This window comes from Neoarius graeffei, chromosome 18 (assembly GCF_027579695.1).
Source record: "Neoarius graeffei isolate fNeoGra1 chromosome 18, fNeoGra1.pri, whole genome shotgun sequence".
Taxonomy (NCBI): Eukaryota; Metazoa; Chordata; class Actinopteri; order Siluriformes; family Ariidae; genus Neoarius; species Neoarius graeffei.
In genome coordinates, this window is record NC_083586.1 from 58,183,762 (window position 1) to 58,208,411 (window position 24,650).

Below are 24,650 nucleotides of genomic sequence, written 5' to 3' on the forward strand. Positions count from 1 at the left end.
TGGGAGACGGATGGACGTGCAGAAGGTGCGTTTATTAATACAAGCGAAGACACACAAACAATCCAGAAAAGTGAAACAGGTGACAAGTCGAGTGAGGCACAAACAGGCTATCATAGACTCGGCAGAATCAAAGACGAGAAACAGGAAATCAGGAACCCAAACAAGGAAATAAGGCTCGGTAATGTGTCAGCAATGCAACTCAATACTTCGCAAAGTGAGCGCGTTTTGACATCGGCGCACTGATTGCACCTTAATCCTGTGCAAGTCATTTATGTCGCGTGAGAGAGTCCGCTTGGTGCGCGCGCTGTCCGGAGTGCACCCGAGAGTCTATCTGATGAACGCGCCAAGGCGTGCAGGTGTGACACTCTTGCGGGAAATTAGTACAAAAGTTAATGTACTGTCTGCCAAATTATTATGGCGTGTTACAAAAAATAAAGAAAAAAAAATCTGAGTCCGAATCCAGTTAATGCACGAGTCCGAGTCGAGTCACGAGTCAGAATCGAGTACTACAAGCCTGGTAAGCTCATAGATGACGACGACTGGCTGAGGTCTCTCTGATTGGCAGGGGGAGACAGTCTGCCCCTCCCACTCAGAGAGAACAACCAATTTTGATCAGGATTTAAACTCGCGGTAGGAAGAACGCTTTTTCGAGAGCAAAGCACGGCCCTCGTCCTTTATACACTACTGATTTTTCGGTTCACGTGGAAACTCATCACTCTAAGGACCTCTGCATGCTCTTGCGACAAGGCTTTCGCAGATAGCTTTTCGCAGACAGTTGTAATTTATCGTTGAGCGGGGAGTAATAGGCGTGCGCGATGTTATTCACCGCCACAACGTAAGGGGGCGCGAAGTCACGAAATCGCTAGAAGTAGTTGGTGGGTGTGGTTAGTGGAGTGTTTATCCTCCGGTTACTTATAATGACTAGAACTGGAGTCGTATAGATGTACGTACTTCCTCACTTCCTCGATCAACCGCTCTTCGTGCTGCTCCATCTTCGCTCGTGTTTTTAAAAATGGCGGTCGTGAAAACAAACCAAACCGGGAAAGTAGGGAAGCGGAAGTGCGTGTACAGCGGATGTAGAGTGGACCAATCAGAGCCCTCTTGTCTGCGAGGCTTCTGCGGTGGTCACAATTTTTGGGAGGTGCGCGCAGAGCGTCTGCGAAGGTGGGGGGGCTACGCAGACGCCATCTGCGAGGACTGCGCTGTCAGCATAAATTGGCCTTAACCCCACACTCTGTGTGTGTGTGTGTGTGTGTGTGTGTGTGTGTGTGTGTGTGTAAAACCTGAGCAGCAGCCCAGATGCAGTCGACGTGCTGCGTGCTCAGTCTGCCCTCTGCAGCCAGGAAGTTCAGGATCACTTGGCACTGTTTAATAATCTACAGCAATAAATAAATAAATAAATAAATTAAATAAATAAAATTACTCTCATGTCTAAACCCCAAAAACTCAAAAGGAAGAAAGAGACACTGACCTCAATGTGCAAATTTGGTCCAAAGATGTGCTCGATCACGTTGTTGTTGATGAGCCAGTCGGCGAGTTCCTTTGCTATCGACCTGGAGGAGGAGTTACGCAGAGATTCATACTGATTATCTTCACAATTACCTGGATAAATTAAAATTAAAAGCACACCAACGACTCAACTCTACACCTGAATATTGATTACGATTATACTGACTAGCGTTTAATTCAAATTTCACACTTCTTCATTTGGAATGTAGACAACCGTACGAATCGACTGCATTCTTCCTACAAGTTATGACAGATGTTTATAAAAAGAAAGAAAGAAAGAAAGAAAGAAAGAAAGAAAGAAAGAAAGAAAGAAAGAAAGAAAGAAAGAAAGAAAGAAAGAAAGAAAGAAAGAAAGAAAGAAAGAAAGAAAGAAAGAAAGAAAGAAAGAAAGAAAGAAAGAAAGAAAGAAAGAAAAGTACTCACGTCTCCGTGTCAGACACCAGAGACTCGTTATTGCAGACGTCATTAAAAGTGTGCAACTGATTCTGGAGGGGAAAAAAAAAAAAAAACAGAAGAAAGAGGAAAAATGACATGATTCGGAACACCGATGCACAATCAATCAGAGAGCTGTGTCTTTATAGAAGATTCTCTTTTACCCAACTTTAAATACAACAGAAAAAAAAAGTTCATTTTCCTCGAACAGCATGTCCGGAACTGTTTTGTTCCTTTGACACTGCAGTAATTTCCCACCGGTTATTAAAGAACAGCATGTCATACTTTTCATCCGTTTATAGTTCCATTTAATGCTACGGATGTCGCCAACAATACATTATCGCTTACGTTATAGCAGATAAAACAAGAGTGCTCTGAGAGCACAATATCCCCCACTGGCACCTCGGCCATAATTCTGGTAAAATGCAACTGAATTGAACGAAGTTACAATCTGCGTATTACCGACATATAACAAAGAATCCTGTCAAGTTTCGTGACATTCCTCCAAATACTGTGAGAGGAGTTGATTTCAGAAGGTGAGTACGCTTCCCGGGATGGACAGACGTCGCCAAGACATAATCCCCCTTCGGGCCTTTCAGCCAGCGGGGGATAAAAATTGTGAGGGAGGTTGATTTCAGAAAGCGAGCACACCTTGATGAAATTGCCAAAGTACAAGTTTGTTAATAATCGGGGGCGTAACTCTGGGAAAAATTTGCCCAAATTAAACGAAATTTCAATCTGCGTATAACTGTCATATAACAAAGCCTTCTGCCAAGTTTGGTGAAGTTCCTCCACAAATTGTGAGAGGAGTTGATTTCAGAAGAACGTACACCCTCATGAAATTGTCAAAGCACAAGTTATTTAATCAAGCGTCAAAACTCTGGGAAAATTTTCACAAATGAAATTAAATCGCAATCTGCGTATTACCATCATACAACCCTGATTCCAAAAAAGTTGGGACAAAGTACAAATTGTAAAGAAAAACGGAATGCAATAATTTACACATCTCAAAACTGATATTGTATTCACAATAGAACATAGACAACATATCAAATGTCGAAAGTGAGACATTTTGAAATTTCATGCCAAATATTGGCTCATTTGAAATTTCATGACAGCAACACATCTCAAAAAAGTTGGGACGGGGCAATAAGAGGCTGGAAAAGTTAAAGGTACAAAAAAGGAACAGCTGGAGGACCAAATTGCAACTCATTAGGTCAGTTGGCAATAGGTCATTAACATGACTGGGTATAAAAAGAGCATCTTGGAGTGGCAGCGGCTCTCAGAAGTAAAGATGGGAAGAGGATCACCAATCCCCCTAATTCTGCACCGACAAATAGTGGAGCAATATCAGAAAGGAGTTCGACAGTGTAAAATTGCAAAGAGTTTGAACATATCATCATCTACAGTGCATAATATCATCAAAAGATTCAGAGAATCTGGAAGAATCTCTGTGCGTAAGGGTCAAGGCCGGAAAACCATACTGGGTGCCCGTGATCTTCGGGCCCTTAGACGGCACTGCATCGCATACAGGCATGCTTCTGTATTGGAAATCACAAAATGGGCTCAGGAATATTTCCAGAGAACATTATCTGTGAACACAATTCACCGTGCCATCCGCCGTTGCCAGCTAAAACTCTATAGTTCAAAGAAGAAGCCGTATCTAAACATGATCCAGAAGCGCAGACGTCTTCCCTGGGCCAAGGCTCATTTAAAATGGACTGTGGCAAAGTGGAAAACTGTTCTGTGGTCAGACGAATCAAAATGTGAAGTTCTTTATGGAAATCAGGGACGCCGTGTCATTCGGACTAAAGAGGAGAAGGACGACCCAAGTTGTTATCAGCGCTCAGTTCAGAAGCCTGCATCTCTGATGGTATGGGGTTGCATTAGTGCGTGTGGCATGGGCAGCTTACACATCTGGAAAGACACCATCAATGCTGAAAGGTATATCCAGGTTCTAGAGCAACATATGCTCCCATCCAGACGACGTCTCTTTCAGGGAAGACCTTGCATTTTCCAACATGACAATGCCAAACCACATACTGCATCAATTACAGCATCATGGCTGCGTAGAAGAAGGGTCCGGGTACTGAACTGGCCAGCCTGCAGTCCAGATCTTTCACCCATAGAAAACATTTGGCGCATCATAAAACGGAAGATACGACAAAAAAGACCTAAGACAGTTGAGCAACTAGAATCCTACATTAGACAAGAATGGGTTAACATTCCTATCCCTAAACTTGAGCAACTTGTCTCCTCAGTCCCCAGACGTTTACAGACTGTTGTAAAGAGAAAAGGGGATGTCTCACAGTGGGAAACATGGCCTTGTCCCAACTTTTTTGAGATGTGTTGTTGTCATGAGATTTAAAATCATCTAATTTTTCTCTTTAAATGATACATTTTCTCAGTTTAAACATTTGATATGCCATCTATGTTCTATTCTGGATAAAATATGGAATTTTGAAACTTCCACATCATTGCATTCCGTTTTTATTTACAATTTGTACATCGGGGTTGTACAACAAGGCCTTTTACCAAGGTTCGAGAAATTCGTCCAAAAATTGTGAGAGGAGTTGATTTCAGAAGGTGAGCACCCTTCCCGGGATGGACTGACATCGCCACAACATAATCCCCCTTCGGGCCTTTCAGCCAGCGAGGGATAAAAACAGTCAGTCATTCTCTCACCAGCCTAATTAATAAGACAAAATTGTAGCTTGTCATCTCATTCTCATCTCATTATCTCTAGCCGCTTTATCCTGTTCTACAGGGTCGCAGGCAAGCTGGAGCCTATCCCAGCTGACTACGGGCGAAAGGCGGGGTACACCCTGGACAAGTCGCCAGGTCATCACAGGGCTGACACATAGACACAGACAACCATTCACACTCACATTCACACCTACGCTCAATTTAGAGTCACCAGTTAACCTAACCTGCATGTCTTTGGACTGTGGGGGAAACCGGAGCACCCGGAGGAAACCCACGCGGACACGGGGAGAACATGCAAACTCCACACAGAAAGGCCCTCACCGGCCACGGGGCTTGAACCCGGACCTTCTTGCTGTGAGGCGACAGCGCTAACCACCACACCACCGTGCCGCCCATAACAAAACATACAGTTTTATTTCTTAAGTAGCAATAATTTGTACGAACGTTTACATAAGAAATTTGTTATTCGGAAAAACGTTCGTAGTCGACTCATGCTCCTGAGCGTGTGTAAATTTACGCATGAGACAACTAACTAACAAACCACAACTCCATCGACTTCGAATCGTATCATTATCACGGATTACAGCAATTCTATTTCTATAAGGAATATATCATCAGCGCACTCGTGTCTCAGGGTCGCTGGTTAAAGATAAAAACTGCTGATCGCTCGTAATAGTTAGTGTAGCACTAACTAACAGACACTGTGGCAGGAAGATGCCTGAAAGTTATCCGACTTTAATTTTTTTTTTCAGCATGTGAACTTTATGTAAGGTTTTTAGTTTATTTCATGGTGTATATATATTTTTTAAATTACTTCAATTCAGTGTTTCTTGTAAATTGTTTTATTTTACAAGTGTGCATCGCCGGTTATAGTGCACACGATAATTTAGTTGTTATTTTCGGTTAAACTAGTTCGGAATAAAAGGAAGTTGGGAATAAAACTTCATAAATTTATGTGGAAGACACATTTTTATTGATTTAATACGATTCCCACAAACAAACAAACAAACCTTGGAAGGAATATATTGTTCATGTCAAGGATATTTTGTGAAAAACTGTAGTTTAATTAAAGGTAGACCGCCTTTCAGATTTTCCAACTGTAGGTCATAAAAAGAATTTTCCCCGACACCTGATTATTTTTGTTCAGTGGATCGAAAGCTACTGAATTTGTATCACAGACTTCCAATTTTTATTAGGTTTTTTTTTTTTTTTTAAATAGAACAATTAATGAATTTAAGGCCATGTGGCCCTAAATTCACCGCTAGTTTTTCCTGCTTCACCATGACCCAATACAAGATACTACATTATGCATCACATCACATCATGTGGTGGGCTTTCCCCTTTCGCGCAAGGCATTGTGGGATACAAATTTTGAACAGGAGAGAAAAATGGAGGACCTAAGTGTGCGAATGAAACTTGAAAGACCGACTAACAGAAAGCAAGAAGAAATATATGTTATTTACCAGCTGGGAGGTCCATATTGTGAAATACCGTGACCGAGGTCTTGAAAGTACTGCATTCAAGGCCGAGGTCACGGCATTTCACCATACAGACCGACCTTAAAGTGCATATTCTGGACCAATTTCGTTTTTTGTTTTTTTTTATATGAAAGTATGTCCCTTTACACACTCATCCAGAAGGGTCATTTTGCACAAGGCCATCTGTCTACAGCAGAAAAAAATAAAACAACAAAACGCGTCTGGAAAAATCCCAACGGAGTCTGGAGCCAGATTCGTGACGTCACCTGCGGAAGCGCCAGCAGGCTGCGCGAGCTTTGCACGGTTTCAGTGCACAGCCTGTGTAGACCAAGCGCTCCCATTTCTCTCTCATTGTCCGGTCTTTTGGGAAACGATGAGTACTAATCCCATCAAGATTGGTGTTGCTACACCCTCCTACGATACATCTGTTAACCATTTTAATAATTACGCCATAACGTTGAAGAAATTTGCAGAAAACCACCAGGTCGTTTTCTCATAAACAAACCAGCGCTGACGGAGGATTCAGAGGGAGGCGTCCCGCACGCGACGTCACGAAAATCAATGTCTGCCGGGAAATCCAAACGGCAAGTTTTTTCAGAGGCGGACCAATTCGCCTCAAATGGCTTGATTTCAACTGAATTTTTCTGGTATTGCGCAAGGTAAAAAAATTGCAGAGAATGCAGAATGTTACAGATATTTCACCAAAGTTTAATATAAAATAGGAGAATTACATTGATCTTGCTCCTGAATTTACCCGTGATATGCACTTTAAGCTGGCAAATAATATATTTATTTTTTTCTTTACCAAATTCTAACAGAAAACGAGAGCGCCCGAAAGGGAAAACCGAGCCGAGCCGCCATTTTGAATCCTCATTCACGGCTGTAATGCAAATGGCTTCCTCCTCAGTATACAAGTGCACTTCCATGGCAGGAAAAAAACGACATTTTGCCGCCTATGTAGTCCCCTATTTATACAAAATTGAGTCGTTCAGGATTCAGTCATGTTTTTGCTCAGCGTTAGCAATAGTTAGAGGTTTTTAGCTTTCTCCTGAAATGTTTTCTTTTATTTCTTCTTCCTCAGGGTAGTAAAACTCACTTTCGCTGTGAACACTGTCGTTATCGCTATCCATGCTGTAAAATTAATGCTATTCTCCTGAGAAATGCGAAAATAAATGTTGACAAAAATTGCTACGATGTTTGTTGTTGCTGTGAACGAGCGAGTCGTCAGAGGTCCGTAACCGGGGTCTGTACCGTAGGTTATGGACCCGCTCGCCAACCAATCAGAGCGCAGGATTTGATGGAAACCGGACCATGAAAAAAATACAAGATGTTATGTTATATACGAAGGAAAGGAAATGCAGGAAATATCAACCTAATAAATATCGGCGCTCAGCGAGCACCTCGGTGTGATCAGCTGTTTGTTTAGTTACAGAATGATGGAACTGTCAGTGCACGCTCAAAGGTAAACCTGCGCATGCGCACACACACACACTTCCTCTGTCTGCTTGACTGTGCTATTTCATGCACATTATTTGCTTTAATCCCCTCAAATTAAATAACTTCCCAGCCACAGAATGTTCGGATATTTTGTGAGATATTACAGAAATAAACATCACAATGAGCACATTTCAGACGGAACTAAATTTCACCGATTTTATGAAATCGAAAGGCCGTCTAGCTTGAAAGAGTATTATTAAAATAAAATAAAATAAATAAAGCAGGCCGACACAAACCTGTACATTAAGACAAATAAAACTAATGATTTAATTATGATAAAAGAAACGGCAAGCGTTTAAACAAAGGACGGACAGGTCCTTCTGCGCAGATCCGTAAACAAACACCTCAGCTAACGGAAGATTCAGCACTTTCTTCTTATTATTAACATTATTAAACATTTTTATTAGCAGAGAAGCGAGTCAAAATAACATCCATCTTTCAGCCTTTACCCTGTTCATTTCCTGCTCTCGGCTGTGACCTTTTATGGAGTTTTGTGGGCAATACTATATGCAAATGAGCTGTATCGGGAACGTACTTCGCACTTTTTTTTTTCAACATATGCACGCATGTACAAAGAAAATCTGACACTTTTGTAAATCCTGTGTAAAAATTTAAATTTCCACAAAACTCGTTGTTCGGTTTTGATTACGTCTCTCGTCCGATATGCAGCTCGGAACTGTTACTATAGCAACGATAACATACTCGAACAACCGTGTTCACACAAAGCCAGCATGAGTGTCGGAGCTGCTGTTATAGAAAATTAATCAACAACTTCATGAATTCAAAAGCACACTGGTAATAAAAGTGACTTCGACTGACTCAATACTGAGTTTCAAAAGTGTTCGATAGTTATTTAATACTTTTTTTTTTTAACGTGCGACTATTATACCTGCATTTAATAATGCTGATGAGACATCAGTTACATAACACATTTACTTTTGAACCGCAATTAAAGTTTGAGTCAAAGGGCAAATAAAAGAGGAGCAGTTGCTCCTCTGAGGACGAGACCTCAGGTGGTGATGTGCTCTGCAGAAACAATAAACACAAATTAAAATAAAAGATGAATTTTCGCACTTCACATACAGTCTGTCTATTTATACTGAACACGTTACAGTGAAACCTGTGACTCTCTTCAGAATAAATCAGTGATTAAGAGTCAAATCACATGATCAGGATTCCTCAAGGTAAATAAGGGTGCGTGTGTGTGTCTCACCGTGATCTGGCTCAGTCCAGCCAGTCTCATGGTGAGCGTAGGGGACATGAAGTATTTAAAGGCGAGGTCGAGACTCTCCTTGTCAAAGCACAGAGCGCTGTCCAGAGGTTCCTTCACTGTGCTCCACATCAGGTCAGCCATGTTCCTTGCCGCGCTCTGGCGCAGCTCCTGATCCGACAGCTTACACAGGTACCTGCACGTACACACACACACACACACACACACACACACACACACACACAGTTAAATTAGAGAGAGAAAGTGAAAGAGGGTAAGCAAGAGACAGAGTGAAAGTGAGACAGGGATGAGAACGCTCATGATCATGAACAGTGCCAGGTCGCCCTGTATGATTCATATATACACACACACACACACACTTACATACACCATCATCTTATACAACACAAGACACACAATTTAACCTAATTATACACTTACGGACATCAATAAGTTGAAAACAATCTCAAGTTCTCACACACATGCGCTTCAAAAACATGACTATACAACTTCAACCCGAAACATTCAGTCTAATTATATATTAAAAAAAAAAACGCTCAACATTATTTTTAAAAATGAACTGCTTCGGGGTTCTGAAACAGAAACATTTATTTGTTCTTTACTGGCCGTTTTAAAGAGCTGCTCTAATGCTGCCGTGTCTTTTTCCAAGTCACATGACCAGCGTCTCTCCACTTCCCGCCAGCCGTCTGGTTCCCTCAGGGTAATCTGAGGAGATTCATGGTGACTGTTGCCATGGTGATGGATGCTCTTCCTAGCAACGCGGCAGAGAAGCAGCAGAAAGAGAAACTTCCCCATCTGACTCAGCAAACAGGTTACAGGAGAATCAGCAGTCTGTGGGACTGGACTGATAGGGACAGAGGCCACGCCTCCTCCTCCTCCTCCTCTGGGACAGACATACAGAGGCCACGCCTCCTCCTCCTCTGGGACAGACATACAGAGGCCACGCCTCCTCCTCCTCTGGGACAGACATACAGAGGCCACACCTTCTCCTCCTCCTCTGGGACAGACATACAGAGGCCACACCTCCTCCTCTGGGACAGACATACAGAGGCCACACCTCCTCCTCCTCTGGGACAGACATACAGAGGCCACACCTTCTCTGGGACAGACTTACAGAGGCCACGCCTCCTCCGTCTCTGGGACAGACATACAGAGGCCACGCCTCCTCCGTCTCTGGGACAGACAGAGGCCACGCCTCCTTCTCTGGGACAGACTTACAGAGGCCACGCCTCTTCCTTCTCTGGGACAGACGTACAGAGACCACACCTCCTCCTCCTTGACAGACAGAGGCCATGCCTCCTTCTCTGGGACAGACTTACAGAGGCCACGCCTCCTCCGTCTCTGGGACAGACATACAGAGGCCACGCCTCTTCCTTCTCTGGGACAGACTTAGAGGCCACGCCTCCTTCTCTGAATGGACAGATATGGGTGAGCGGTGAGGACGTGCAAAGACTGCGTCTGGAAAGACCAAACAATTCATATCTTATCGACATTCGGCGCCCTGAGACAGAACCGGCCTTGTTTTAGGCCGTTGCTGAGAAAACGTTTCCCCCTGAAGGTCAATGCCGGGAGACACTCTCATTTTTCGAATTCCTCTCTAACTCTCCACGGTCGCCATTTTTACCCCCAGTGTGACAAGTGGGTGCGTGACCAGCGCCTTCATGGCTGCAGGAGCGGACGGCTACTTGCTTGCGCTGGATTACCTCCTCCCCTTCCCCCGCCTCACCCCTTACCCCTGATTCCCCCCCTCAAGTCCCGTGTTTAAAGTGTACCTGTGTTGTAGTTGTGCTTATGCAAAGGTTTTTTTTAATGTTCCCACACTGTACTCCTGACAGGAGCATAGTGGGGGGTGTTCTTGTTTTTCCTTATCTCTCCTCATGTTGTGTTTCCTTTTTATCTTTATCCCTGTCTTCCTGTCCTGTCTACCCTATGTCAATTGTATGTTGTATATGTACGGACAGGTTGACGGTTAATTTCGCTGGTACATGTGACTAGTGACAAAGGGCTTCTGAAATCTGAAATCTGGGACAGACTTAGAGGCCACGCCTCCTCCTGATCCTCCGGGACAGACTTGCAGAGGCCACGCCTCCTCCGGGACAGACTTGCAGAGGCCACGCCTCCTCCGGCTCCGGGACAGACTTACAGAAGCCACGCCTCCTCCGTCTCTGGGACAGACTTACAGAAGCCACGCCTCCTCCGTCTCTGGGACAGACTTACAGAAGCCACGCCTCCTCCGTCTCTGGGACAGACTTACAGAGGCCACGCCTCCTCCGTCTCTGGGACAGACTTAGAGGCCACGCCTACTCTGTCTCTGGGACAGTCTTACAGAGGCCATGCCTCCTCTGTCTCTGGGACAGAATTATAGAGGCCACGCCTCCTCCGTCTCTGGGACAGACTTAGAGGCCACGCCCCCTCTGTCTCTGGGACAGACTTACAGAGGCCACGCCTCCTCCATCTCTGGGACAGACACAGAGGCCACGCCTCCTCTGTCTCTGGGACAGACACAGAGGCCATGCCTCCTACCCGGGACAGATAAAATTCCATACCTCCAATCCTGGGATTGACAGCAAGTGAAGCCATACTTATTTCTATGGGACAGAAGCAGGGGCCACGCCTCATTCATTAAGACTACCAGATACAGCGTTCATGCCTCCTTGACTAGGACTAAGGCACAGAGGCCATACTTTCCTCACGAGGACTAAAGCACAGAAGCCACGCCTCCTTCACTAAGACGAGAGCACAGGGGTCACGCCTCCCTCACTTGAACTAAGGCACAGAGGCCATGCCTCCCTCACTGGAACTGATGGATCCAGAGAACCATTTAGTGTGTGGAAGTGTGTTCTCACCTGATGACATGAGTGCGGAAGGGGATGATGTGCTGCATCACAGCCGGAATGTGCAACCATATCCTGATCTGCAACCCAGAGCAAATTACTGTTTCATTAAATTAAATATTATCTGATGGGTTTAAAATGAGTTTATAATGTTGGCTTTTTATCTCTGGCAGGAAAGGTACATACAGCGCGTGTGTGTGCTTGCTTACATTTGAGACGATGGTGATGAAGGCATGTGCGATGGGGAAGGGCAGCGTTTCCGGTGTCCCCGTCTCAAAGCAGTCCTTCATCAGAGACAGACCATGTTTCCCACAGAACAAACACACATAGCGTAGCAGGTGCAAAGGAACCTCCACGTCCTACAACACACACATGCACAAACTTTTTACATTTTCGAAACATAAAAAGTCTTTAAAAAAAAAATCAGAACCCTGATCAATCAGGATCAACCAATCCAACAAAGCACGTTACATCATGCTAGCAGGTTTTACTCAGCTACATAATTCATTAAGATATTCATGGGGTGTGTTAATGGTCCGTGAGGTGATTCACATCAAAAGTTTGAAATAAATTTAACGACACTGCACTTTACAAGAAAAACGGATTACATGTGGCTGAGCTATCAGTTTTCCATCCGAACCCGAAACAACGCTACAGCTATCCATGGCCAAGGATCTCAGGGTGATTTCCCAAATATTAGTTTAACAGACAGTTCAAATCCTTTGCAGCCCTTAATGACCCCGTGACACACATCAGACCACAGTTCCAGTCCTTAATGACCCCGTAACACACATCAGACCGCAGTTCCAGCCTTTAAGGACCCCGTGACACACATTAGACCACAGTTCCAGCCCTTAACGACCCCGTGACACACATCGGACCACAGTTCCAGCCCTTAACAACCCCGTGACACACATCAGACCACAGTTCCAGCCTTTGATGACCCTGTGACACACATCGGACCACAGTTCCAGCCCTTAATGACCCTGTGACACATCGGACCACAGTTCCAGCCCTTAATGACCCCGTAACACACATCAGACCGCAGTTCCAGCCCTTAATGACCCCGTGACACACATCTGACCGCAGTTCCAGCCCTTAACGACCCCGTGACACACATCTGACCACAGTTCCAGCCCTTAATGACCCCGTAACACACATCAGACCACAGTTCCAGCCCTTAATGTCCCCGTGACACACATCGGACCACAGTTCCAGCCCTTAATGACCCCGTAACACACATCAGACCACAGTTCCAGCCCCTAATGACCCCGTGACACACATCGGACCACAGTTCCAGCCCTTAACAAACCAGTAACACACATCAGACCACAGTTCCAGCCTTTAATGACCCCGTACCACACATCGGACCACAGTTCCAGCCCCTAATGATCCCATGACACACATCGGACCACAGTTCTAGCCCTTAACAACCCTGTAACACACATCAGACCACAGTTCCAGCCTTTAATGACCCTATGACACACATCGGAACACAGTTCCAGTCCTTAATGACCCCGTAACACATGTCAGACCGCAGTTCCAGCCCTTAATGACCCCGTGACACACATCGGACCACAGTTCCAGCCCTTAAATACCCTGTAACACACATCAGACCGCAGTTCCAGCCCTTAACGACCCCGTAACACACATCAGACCACAGTTCCAGCCCTTAATGACCCAGTGACACACATCGGACCACAGTTCCAGCCCTTAATGACCCCGTAACAGACATCAGACCGCAGTTCCAGCCCTTTACGACCCCGTGACATATCGGGCCACAGTTCCAGCCCTTAATGACCCCATGACACACATCAGACCACAGTTCCAGCCCTTTACGACCCCGTAACATATCGGACCACAGGTCCAGCCCTTAACGACCCCGTAACATATCGGACCACAGGTCCAGCCCTTAACGCCCCCGTGACACACATCGTACCACAGTTCCAGCCCTTAATGGCCCCGTGACACACATCGTACCACAGTTCCAGCCCTTAACGACCACGTAACACACATTGGACCACAGTTCCAGCCCTTAATGACCTCGTGACACACAACAGACCACAGTTCCAGCCCTTTACGACCCCATGACACACAACAGACCACAGTTCCAGCCCTTAATGACCCCTTAACATATCGGACCACAATTCCAGCCCTTAACGACCCCGTGACACACATCGGACCACAGTTCCAGCCCTTAATGACCCCGTGACACACATCGGACCACAGTTCCAGCCCTTAACGACCCTGTGACACACATCGGACCACAGTTCCAGCCCTTAATGACCCCTTAACATACTGGACCACAGTTCCAGCCCTTAACAACCCCGTGACACACATCGGACCACAGTTCCAGCCCTTAACGACCCCGTGACACACATCGGACCACAGTTCCAGCCCTTAACGACCCCGTGATGCACATCGGACCACAGTTCCAGCCCTTAACGACCCCATGACGCACACTGGACCACGGCTCCAGCCCCAGCTTTATGTCTCACAATATCTTTCACTCTCTTCAAGGTTGACAGCCATCACACAATTTGGAAACAAACAGTTTCTAAGAACAAGAGACACGTCGGTCGAAACCAGAGGACCACAGATAACACTCTTTCACACCTCCGTACACCCTCAGCTTCCTTTCTCAGCATTAGCATAAGGTCAGCAACTTCCTTCCTCAATCGCAGAAATCTAATATAACCCTCTTTTTTAATTATTATTCAGATAAACACAGACATCCAAAGATGAACTGTTTCTTAGACAAATGGATGATTTCAGATATTAATTAATATTCAGCGACAAGAAAAATTAAGTGAACTCTTTGGAATTAAGCGTTAAATAAACAGGAAAATCCAAAGGGTTCACTTACTTTTTCTTGACAGTAATTGGCATGTTGAGGGTTTTCTTTCTCCTTTCAAGAACTTTGAAATCAGTACAGCACAATCAGTCCATCAAGTTACACAGAGAAGAATTAGCATAATGCTAACTGATGTCCTTTCTAAAATTCATTATTAGCACCAATAGCATTTCTCACTGAGGTATTTTTTCCCCCCAAGTTTTAATTATTCAGTCCTTATAAGCAAAGGTCAAATTTCCTCACACAAATACTCTCTTATAAAGTTAGCATAATGCTAACCATATCCATATTAACATTAATATCGCCAAAGAAACCATTTCTCAAAATACTTAGCATAATGCTCGCGTTCACTGACTTTCCAGTTATCATTATGCTAAGAGTAATAGCATCTCTCACGGAGGTATTTTCTCAAACATTTTAAAACATTAGCATTACGCTCACTGACAGCCTTTCTAGTTATGATACTTAACGGCCCGAGTTAGTCTTAACCATTTCTGAAAGAGTTAGCATAATGCTAACATGATCTCTAATATTTATCATCAATAATAGCATTTCTTAATAAAAGTAGTCCTTCAACATTGCCAATAATTTTTTTAACTAAAAATCATGGAATTGATAAACTGGTCTCTTCACGCAATTGACACAATCTTCTCGACGAGAAGCCTGGGTTTGGGGGAACCAGCTTGTCCTGCCAGAACGTTCGCAGCTGGCTACATGATGGACGCGTGGGAGAGGTGGCAGGTCGTGTGCCTGGCGGTTCTTTCTGTGGAGGACATTGAAGACATCTACCTATTCGGAACCATGATCACAGGACTTTTGCTGATTGGATTAGGCATTACCCTGGTTTATCGAGGAAATCAGAAAACGGTGACAGCTGTCAAAAGCCCTATAAAGCTGCCTGACATGATTGAAGCGGTGGGCAGAGCTGTCGGCACTCAGACTGTGGCTATTCAGAACTTGAACCGCAACATGGATAACATCATGGAGAAGCTTTTGGCTTTGCAAAGGAAAATGGATCGATTCGGAGACCAGAATGGACAAACAATAGTCGTGTAAAGGAATGCGTCTACTCGCCCCAAGACCAAACAATCCCAATCTTATCTGCTTTCGGCTCCCTCAGACAGCACTGGCCTCGGCCAAGGCCGTTGCTGGGACAACAACTCCCCCTGAAGATCACTGCTATTAGATTCTCTCGTATTCCTTCCCCCACTTCCCACGGTCGCCGCTTTTACCCCCAGTGTGACAAGTGGGTAAGCGCCGTCTTCGGCTGCAGGACCGGACTGCTTGTTTGCGCTGGGTTACCTATACCTCTGCCCCTCCCCCCCATGATCGCCCCCTCCCTCACCCCCTTCCCCCTCGAGTCCAGAGTCATGTGTAAAGTGTACTGTGTTATTTTTGTGCTTATGTGCAGAGGTGTTTTTTTAATGTTCCCACACTGTACTCCCCACAGGAGCATAGTGTGGGGGTTGCTTTTTTTCTCCTCCCCTCATGTTACTCTGTATTTTTCATCCTTGTCTTTCTGTCCTGTCTACTCCCCCTGTGTCAATTGTATGTATGTGTATATGTACGGACGGGTTGACGGCTAATCTCGCTGGTACTTGTGACTAAGTGACAAAGGGTTCATTCATTCATTCATTCATTCATTCATAATAAATGCTGAATAATTGCTTGTTAGCATTAAATAATGTCCAAAGCAACCTATTCTTTAAATCACGAAAATATTAGCATGATGCTAACTGGCAACCTCTCCAGGAACGTTAGCCTGTCTTAATGAGGTATTCTTTCAACCATTTCTCAAAAAGTCAGCATGATGCTAACTGGCAAGCTTCTTCGAATTAAATCCTTAAGTTAGGATGATAAAAATTCTCACTGAAGTGTTCCTTCAGCTAGTTTGGAAATGTTAGCATAATGCTAAGCAGCAAGCAGCCTGGCAAGAAATACTATTTTACTCAACATCGTCACTAACAAACAAACAAACAAACAAACAAACAAACAAAAAAAAGCACTACCTACCCTCTTCCACATACTTTTGCTCAGATATCAGCTAGCGTCACTCTAATTGGATGATTTTGCTCTCTTGGCATAATGAACACTGAGTGAGGGAGGAGTTTAAGACACTGCTCAGGTTTTAAACTGTTTATATACTAAATCGCAAGAGACATAGCGCTTACGTTCATGTCACAGAAGGAGCCGAGAATGTTGCTCTCCTGAGCCGAGATGTCCTGTGAGAAGGAGATGGGAAATTAGAAGAGAGGACTGAGCATAATACACACTCAACTGAGAACACACACATACACACACATATACACAGGATACAATTATTTAAAAAAATAAAAATAAAAATGTTAGGCACTCAGAACAACTGCGTGCAAGTGTGTGTACATCTCTAGAGCATGCTGTTTTGCAGTTGTGAGTATTTGTACTTATGAAACTCGACCGCAGGGCGTGCGTGTGTGTTGCGTTTGTACCTCTACCACAGGGCGTATAGTACTATAGGGCGTATAGTGGTACCTCTACCGCAGGTAAAATCCTTGCGAGAATCCTCCTCAACAGACTGGTATCCTCTGTTGCAGAAGAACTCCTTCCAGAAAGCCAGTGTGGCTTCAAAACGAACAGAGGCACAACTGACATGGTGTTTGTCCTCAAGCAGCTCCACAAGAAATGTCGCGAACAAAACAAGGGCCTGTACGTGACCTTCGTAGACCTGACCAAAGCATCTGACACCATGAGCAGACAGGGACTTTGGCAGATTTTGGAATGGCTTGGCTGTCCTCCAAATTTCCTGAACATGGTCATCCAGCTTCATAAGAACCAGCAAGGGCAAGTCAGACTGAACGAGCTTTCTGAACCTTTGGCCATCCTGAATGGCATAAAGCAAGGCTGTGTACTCACGCCACCGCAAGTTGGCCTAGTGGTTAGCTTGTCCACCTCTTGATCGGGAGATCGCGAGTTCTACTCACGGTCGGGTCATACCAAAGACCATCATAAAAATGGTACCTACTGCCGTCTGGCAAGGCACGCTGCAATACAGATGCGAGTAGGGAGTCAAACTCTCGCGGTTACCAGAGGACCCGCCCCCCACCGTAACCCTAGCTATGTAATAGGCGAGAGGCTGAGGGCTACGGAAACAGAGATCGGTGCTGCCCTATGCGCCACGTGGTGTGGGAAGGACTTTGTGTACTCGTGCCAACACTGTTCACCATCTTCTTCAGCATGATGTTGCACCATGGCATGGATGATTTGGGCACTGACGACAGCATCTACAGCCGCTACCACATTGATGGCAGCCTGTTTAACCTGAGGCGCCTACAGGGTCGCACCAAGATGATGGAGCAGCAAATTCGGGAACTTCTGTTCGCTGATTATGCTGCTCTTGTTGTCCATACCGAGTCAGCCATGCAGCGCTTAGTGACCTGCTTTGCAGAAGCTGCCCAACTCTTCGGCTTAGAAGTCAGCCTAAGAAACGACCGAAGTCCTCCATCAGCCTACACCAAATCAACAGTACCAACCACCCCACATTACCACCAACCAGTCTGAGCTGAAAGCTGTTCAGCAGTTCATCTCTACGGATGCAAAGATTGACAAAGAAATTGACAACAGACTGGCAAACGCGAACAGCGCCTTCGGCCTGCTCTACAAACGAGTCTGGAACAACAAGGACCTGAAGAGGAACACCAAAGTTAGTGTCTACCGTGCTGCCTACACTGTTGTATGGCTCGGAGTCGCGGGTCACCTATCTGCGACATATACATCTCCTCGAGCGCTTTCACCAGCGCTGCCTCCATTCCATCCTTAAGATCCACTGGAGTGATTTCGTCAACAACATTGAAGTCCTTCAGGAGGCAGGTCTCACCAGCATTGAATCCATGCTACTGAAGTCCAGGTTTCATTGGACAGGCCATGTGTCCAGGATGAGGACCACCGCCTGCCCAAGATCGTCCTTTATGGTGAGCTATCATCAGGTCACAGAAACATAGGAGCCCCCAAGAAGCAGTTCAATGACATACTCAAGGCTTCCCTCCAGGACTGCAACATCAGCCCCACTCACTGGTCCTCCCTAGCCGCTGACCAAGACTGCTGGAGAAGTAATGTGCACAATGCAGTTGGATCCTTTGAGAACACCCGTCGTGCCAGCCTTGAGGACAAGCGAGCAAGGAGGAAAGCCAAGCAATCCACAGCGCCCATTCCTCACCAGACCCTACCCTGCAGCCTGTGTGATCATGCCTGTTTATCTCACATAGGACTCTTTAACCACAAGCGCGCCTGCAGGAGAAGTGGACAGCCCCCATCATAAATCTTCATTCGTGAAGCCAAGCCATGAGTAGGGCGTGTGTCTTGAGTTCGTACCTCCACGGTAGGGCATGTGTGTCTTGCGTTCGTACCTCCACGGTAGGGCGTGTGTGTCTTGCGTTCGTACCTCCACGGTAGGGCGTGTGTGTCTTGCGTTTGTACCTCCACGGTAGGGCGTGTGTGTCTTGCGTTCGTACCTCTACAGTAGGGCGTGTGTGTCTTGCGTTCGTACCTCTACGCTAGGGCGTGTGTGTCTTGCGTTCGTACCTCTACGCTAGGGCGTGTGTGTCTTGCGTTCGTACCTCTACGCTAGGGCGTGTGTGTCTTGCGTTCGTACCTCTACGGTAGGGCGTGTGTGTCTTGCGTTCGTACCTCTACAGTAGGGCGTGTGTGTCTTGCGTTCGTACCTCTACGGTAGGGCGTGTGTGTCTTGCGTTCGTACCTCTACGGTAGGGCGTGTGTGTCTTGCGTTCGTACCTCTACGCTAGGGCGTGTGTGTCTTGCGTTCGTACCTCTACGGTAGGGCGTGTGTGTCTTGCGTTCGTACCTCTACGGTAGGGCGTGTGTGTCTTGCGTTCGTACCTCTACGGTAGGGCGTGTGTGTCTTGCGTTCGTACCTCTACGGTAGGGCGTGTGTGTCTTGCGTTCGTACCTCTACGGTAGGGCGTGTGTGTCTTGCGTTCGTACCTCTACGGTAGGGCGTGTGTGTCTTGCGTTCGTACCTCTATGGTAGGGTGTGTGTGTCTTGCGTTCGTACCTCTACGGTAGGGCGTGTGTCTTGCGTTCGTACCTCTACGCTAGGGCGTGTGTGTCTTGCGTTCGTACCTCTACAGTAGGGTGTGTGTGTCACGTTCGTACCTCTACAGTAGGGCGTGTGTGTCTTGCGTTCGTACCTCTACAGTAGGACATGTGTGTCGCGTTTGTACCTTTATAGTAGGGCGTGTGTGTCGTGTTCGTACCTCTATAGTAGGGTGTGTGTTGTGTTTGTAGGCCGTGTAGAGGGGAAACTGGATCTGGAAAATCTTGGCAGCACACAGCAGAAGTTTTTCTCTCTCCTCTGTGCTCCAGGAGCTGAACAGATCCGGGCTGCACTCCTCCGCTGATCCCTCGCTCCCGCTCGGCCGTGACTCACAGCTCTGGTTCTGGTTCTGATTTTCAGCCGAACTTGCCCCGTTCTCGCCGCCGTCCTCCTCCTCTGCTGAGTCTCTCTCCACGTTCAGGGGCTCGTCTTCGCTGTGAGAAGGCTGGGGATGGGTGGCGCTCCATTCAGACTCTGCCCCTTCACCTTCTCTGTTGCCATGGGTGCTGCAGAGGTGGTCCCTCAGACTGGTTACCTGGGCGATGACCAGGTTAATGAGGCCATAAACCAGTTGGTTGAACACCTCCAGGTGTTTGTACTCTTTGAAGCAGCACAGACACTGCCTGAAACACACACAGCTTCATCATCATCATCTTTTATTTATTTAAACTCATGGACATTTTACTGATTCAAGATTCTTCTACTGGCAGAGAGGATTACGTGATTATGGTGAGTTCAGAGAAAAGAGGTGAGAAACACACCAGAGAGTAAACGAGTTCAAAAGAGAACAAGAGGAGGAATGTTCAGTGCGTGCACACGCGCACACAAAAATGGACAAGGGGAGAGTTCAAATAAACAAAGACGCACAGAAGGCAAGTTCAGGGAGCAAAGGAAAAGGAAAAAAGACGAGTCTGAGGAACAAACGAAAAGAGAGAGTGAGAGTTTGGGGAACAAACAAAAAGAGGGGAGAGTCCAGGGAAACAAATTAAAAAGAAGGAAAGACAACTGCAGGAAAACAGACAAAAAAGGAGAAAAGACGAGTCTGGGGAACAAACAAAAAAAAAATTTTTTTAAAAGAGAAAAGACGAGCCCAAGGGACAAAATAATTCCGGGGAACCAAAAAAAAAAAAAAAAAAAAAAAAGAGAGAAAAGACAATTCCGGGAAACAAACGAAAACGACGAAAATGCGATCCCAAGGAACAAATGAAAAAAGGAGAAAAGGGGAACAAAAAAAACAAAAAAATTAAAAAAAATAATCGAGAAAAGATGATTCTGGGGAACAAACGAAGAGAGATGACGAGGCAAGCCCAGGGAGCAAAGAAACAAACAAATGAAAAAAGGAGAAAAGACGATTCCAGGGAACAAACAAAAATGGTGAAAAAAAACAAGCCCGAGGAACAAAACAATAAATAAATAAATAAAATTGAGAAAAAAGACGATTATGGGGAACAAACCAAAAAAAATGGGGGGAAAAGGAAAAGAGAAAAGGCGATTCCAGGGAACAAATGAAAAGAGGTGAAAAGGAGAGCCTGGGGGAGGGAAAAAAAAGGGGAAAAAAAAAACAAGGAGAAAACATGATTCCGGGGAACAAATGAAAAGAGGCGAAAAGGCGAGCCCAGGGAATGAAGGGGGGGAAAAAAGGAGAAAAGACAACACCAGGGAACCCAAAGAGAAAAAATGATTCGGGGAACCAATGAAAACAGACGAGCCTGGGAGAACAAACGGAAAAAGGGAAACGATGATTCCAGCAAACCAACAAAAACAAACAATAAATAAATTAATTTTGAAAAGATGAGCCCAAGGGACAAAATAATTCTGGGGAACCAAAATAAATAAAAAAGAAAGACAATTCCAGGGAGCAAACGAAAATGGTGAAAATCCGAGCCCAAGGAACAAATGGGGTGGGGGGGGGGGGGGGGGGGGACAAAACAAAAAATATATAAAAATTTAAAATAAAGGAGAAAAGATGATTTCTGGGGAACAAACGAAAACGGTGAAAGAACGAGCCCCGGGAACAATCGAAGATGAAGAGGAGGAATGTTCAGTATACAAACAAAAACAGCCATGTACCGTATTGGGTCCTCAGAACAAAGGAAACAAATGCGGTGGAGGTGGGTTCAGCGGGAAAAAAGGGAGAAGAAAAAAAAGGGAAGCGAATTTAGGAAATAAACAAAAAAGGACAACTGGAATTTTGAGAGAACAAATGAGAGAACGGAGAAAAGGAGAGCTCAGGAAACAAAATCCAATCAGTTCGTTGGTGCTGTGAGTCACAACACAGTCAGGACTCAGTGTTATAAAAGTACTGAAAAAAAAAAACCTCAGACATCTCAGAACAGTGTCTCGTGATAGCGGGAGAGATTTTTACAGTTGTTCATTTTATGCACAAGCACCGACTGAATGAATAAACGAATCTGACTTTAAAAAATTAAAATAAAAAAAAAAAACAGCAGATCTCACTCTCCTCATAAACATGGCCCAGACGGGCAGCGATGACCCAATACTTTTGCATTCACGCTCAAATGAGCAAGGAAGTAGGCCAAAGGTCACTGAACTGTCCAAAACATTCTTATCATGGCTGGGAAACTCGACACTCGTCTTAAAAACAGTGCGGATATAAAACAGTCGGTGCAGAACGCTGGAGACTGTGAAAAACTCTACAGGACCTGCGAGTCAGCACAGAGAAAAATCAAACCCACGTTGTGTGTAGATATCATACACAACACTGATTCGGTGAATAAATAATAAATCATAAATAAATGATGAACGAAAGAAGAAGAAGAAGAAGCTGACCTCTGTGTCCATGTGCTGATGTAGCTGAAAACTCTTAAGGCATGGTCCTTCTTCAACTGCAGCCCGTCCGAACTGTCTGCATCCGAGACTGCAGAGGGAGGAATACAGACACCGTTATCCACTCGGGTATTTTAAAAGATATTCACCAGAACAAGTCTGTGATATTTCAGTATCAGTATGATTCCGCAAAAATCCAAGGTTTATTTTGAGGTTTTATAATAATCAAAGGATGAAACCCAAACTCCTGCCTTCCTTAGTCACCACCTTTATTCCTTTCTTCCAACTGTTTTTCTGACTCACTGTCTTTCGAAAAAGACAAATATGTTTCACATCAGCAACGTTACCAGGTGAGGAGGAAGCTCGACGGCCGCAGGCTTACCTAGCGAGCTGTGCAGCTGTGTTTTACACGGCCAATTCTCAAAAAACACGTCTATAAATCCGCAAGCACAGCCTAGACACTTTATACTAACCCATGTTAATCAACATTTTGTTGTTTTGTGAAGTAATGTTGTGCATTTCTGTGGACATTTTTGTCGACGGTCAGCGGTTTCCCGGCACGCGCGCTTTCCACATATGGAAGTTAAACCGAGAAAATCAAATTTACCGCCAAAAATGTAGCGTTCTTATTGGTCAGACTTTGAAACGAGGCTCATCTCATTATCCTGTTCTACAGGGTCGCAGGCAAGCTGGAGCCTATCCCAGCTGACTACGGGCGAAAGGCGGGGTACACCCTGGACAAGTCGCCAGGTCATCACAGGGCTGACACATAGACACAGACAACCATCCACACTCACATTCACACCTACGGTCAATTTAGAGTCACCAGTTAACCTAACCTGCATGTCTTTGGACTGTGGGGGAAACCGGAGCACCCGGAGGAAACCCACGCGGACGCGGGGAGAACATGCAAACTCCGCACAGAAAGGCCCTCACCGGCTACGGGGCTCGAACCCGGACCTTCTTGCTGTGGGGCGACAGCGCTAACCACTACACCACTGTGATACAGGCATGATAAACATATATACAGTCAAGCCGGAAAGTCTGCACACCCCTTTCACCTTCTCCACATTACATCACAGACTTATTCTACAATAGATTGAGTTCATTTTTCGCCTCAAACATCTGCACACAATCGCCAATAATTACAAACTGAAAACAGGCTTTCAGAAAATATGCAATTTTATTTTCCTGACAGAAAACGGTTATTTAGAGGTTACATATCTGTACACACCCTTAGTCTAATACTAGGTTGATGCACCTCTGGCAGCAGTTACAGCTTCAAGGTGTCTTGGGAAAGAAGCTACGAGCCTGGCACACTTGTTTCTGAACATTTTTGCCCATTCCTCTTGGCATATCCTTGCAAGGTCCATCAGGTTGGATGGGGAGCATCGGTACACAGCCATTTTCAGCTCCTTCCACAGATGTTCAATTGGATTCAGGTCTGGGCTCTGGCTGGGCCACTCAAGGACATTCACAGACTTTCTCCGAAGCCACTCCTTTGTTCGCTTGGCTGTGTGCTTCAGGTTGTTGTCATGTTGGAAGGTAAACCTTCGCCCCAGTCTGAGGTCCAGAGTGCTCTGGAGCAGGTTTTCTTCAAGGATCTCGGTGTACTTAGCTGCATTCATCTTTCCCTCTATCAGGACTAGTTGCCCCATTTCCCACTGCTGAAAAACATCCCCACATCATGATGCTGCCACCGCCATGCTTCACTGTAGAGATGGCATTAGCCAGATGATGAGCGGTGTCTGGTTTACTTCAGATAGGACACTTTTATTGAGGCCAAAAAGTTCAATTATGGTTTCATCAGACCAGAGAATCTTGTTTCTCGTGGTTTGGGAGTCCTCTAGGTGCCTTTTGGCAAACTCCAAGCGGGCTAGCATGTGCCTTTTACTAAGGAGTGGCTTCCGTCTGGCCACTCTACCATAAAGGCCTGATTTGTGGAGTGCTGCCTGGATGGTCGATCTTCTGAAAGGTTCTCCCATCTCCACAAGGATATGCTGGAGCTCTGTCAGAGTGACCCTCAGGTTCCTGCTCACCTCCCTGGCCAAGGCCCGTCTTCCCCGATCGCTCGGTTTGGCCGGGCAGCCAGGTCTAGGAAGATTCTTGGTGGTTCCAAACTTCTTCCATTTACGAATGATGGTGGCCACTGTGCTCTTTAGGACCTGTAAAGCTGCAGCAATTTCTCTGTACCCTACTCCAGATCTATGCCTTGACACAATCCTGTTTCTGA

At 45.5% G+C, this 24,650-nt stretch overlaps 1 protein-coding gene across 1 annotated transcript in view; it reads right to left on the reverse strand.

Moving 5' to 3' along the window:
• usp34 (ubiquitin specific peptidase 34) overlaps positions 1-24,650 on the reverse strand; it is a 179,338-nt gene that overhangs the window by 114,449 nt on the left and 40,239 nt on the right. The window contains 9 exon segments of the mRNA XM_060899081.1: positions 1,284-1,376; positions 1,472-1,553; positions 1,933-1,994; positions 8,836-9,028; positions 11,700-11,767; positions 11,897-12,046; positions 16,713-16,763; positions 19,791-20,253; positions 22,421-22,508. Of these exon segments, the coding sequence (XP_060755064.1) occupies positions 1,284-1,376; positions 1,472-1,553; positions 1,933-1,994; positions 8,836-9,028; positions 11,700-11,767; positions 11,897-12,046; positions 16,713-16,763; positions 19,791-20,253; positions 22,421-22,508 (1,250 nt within the window).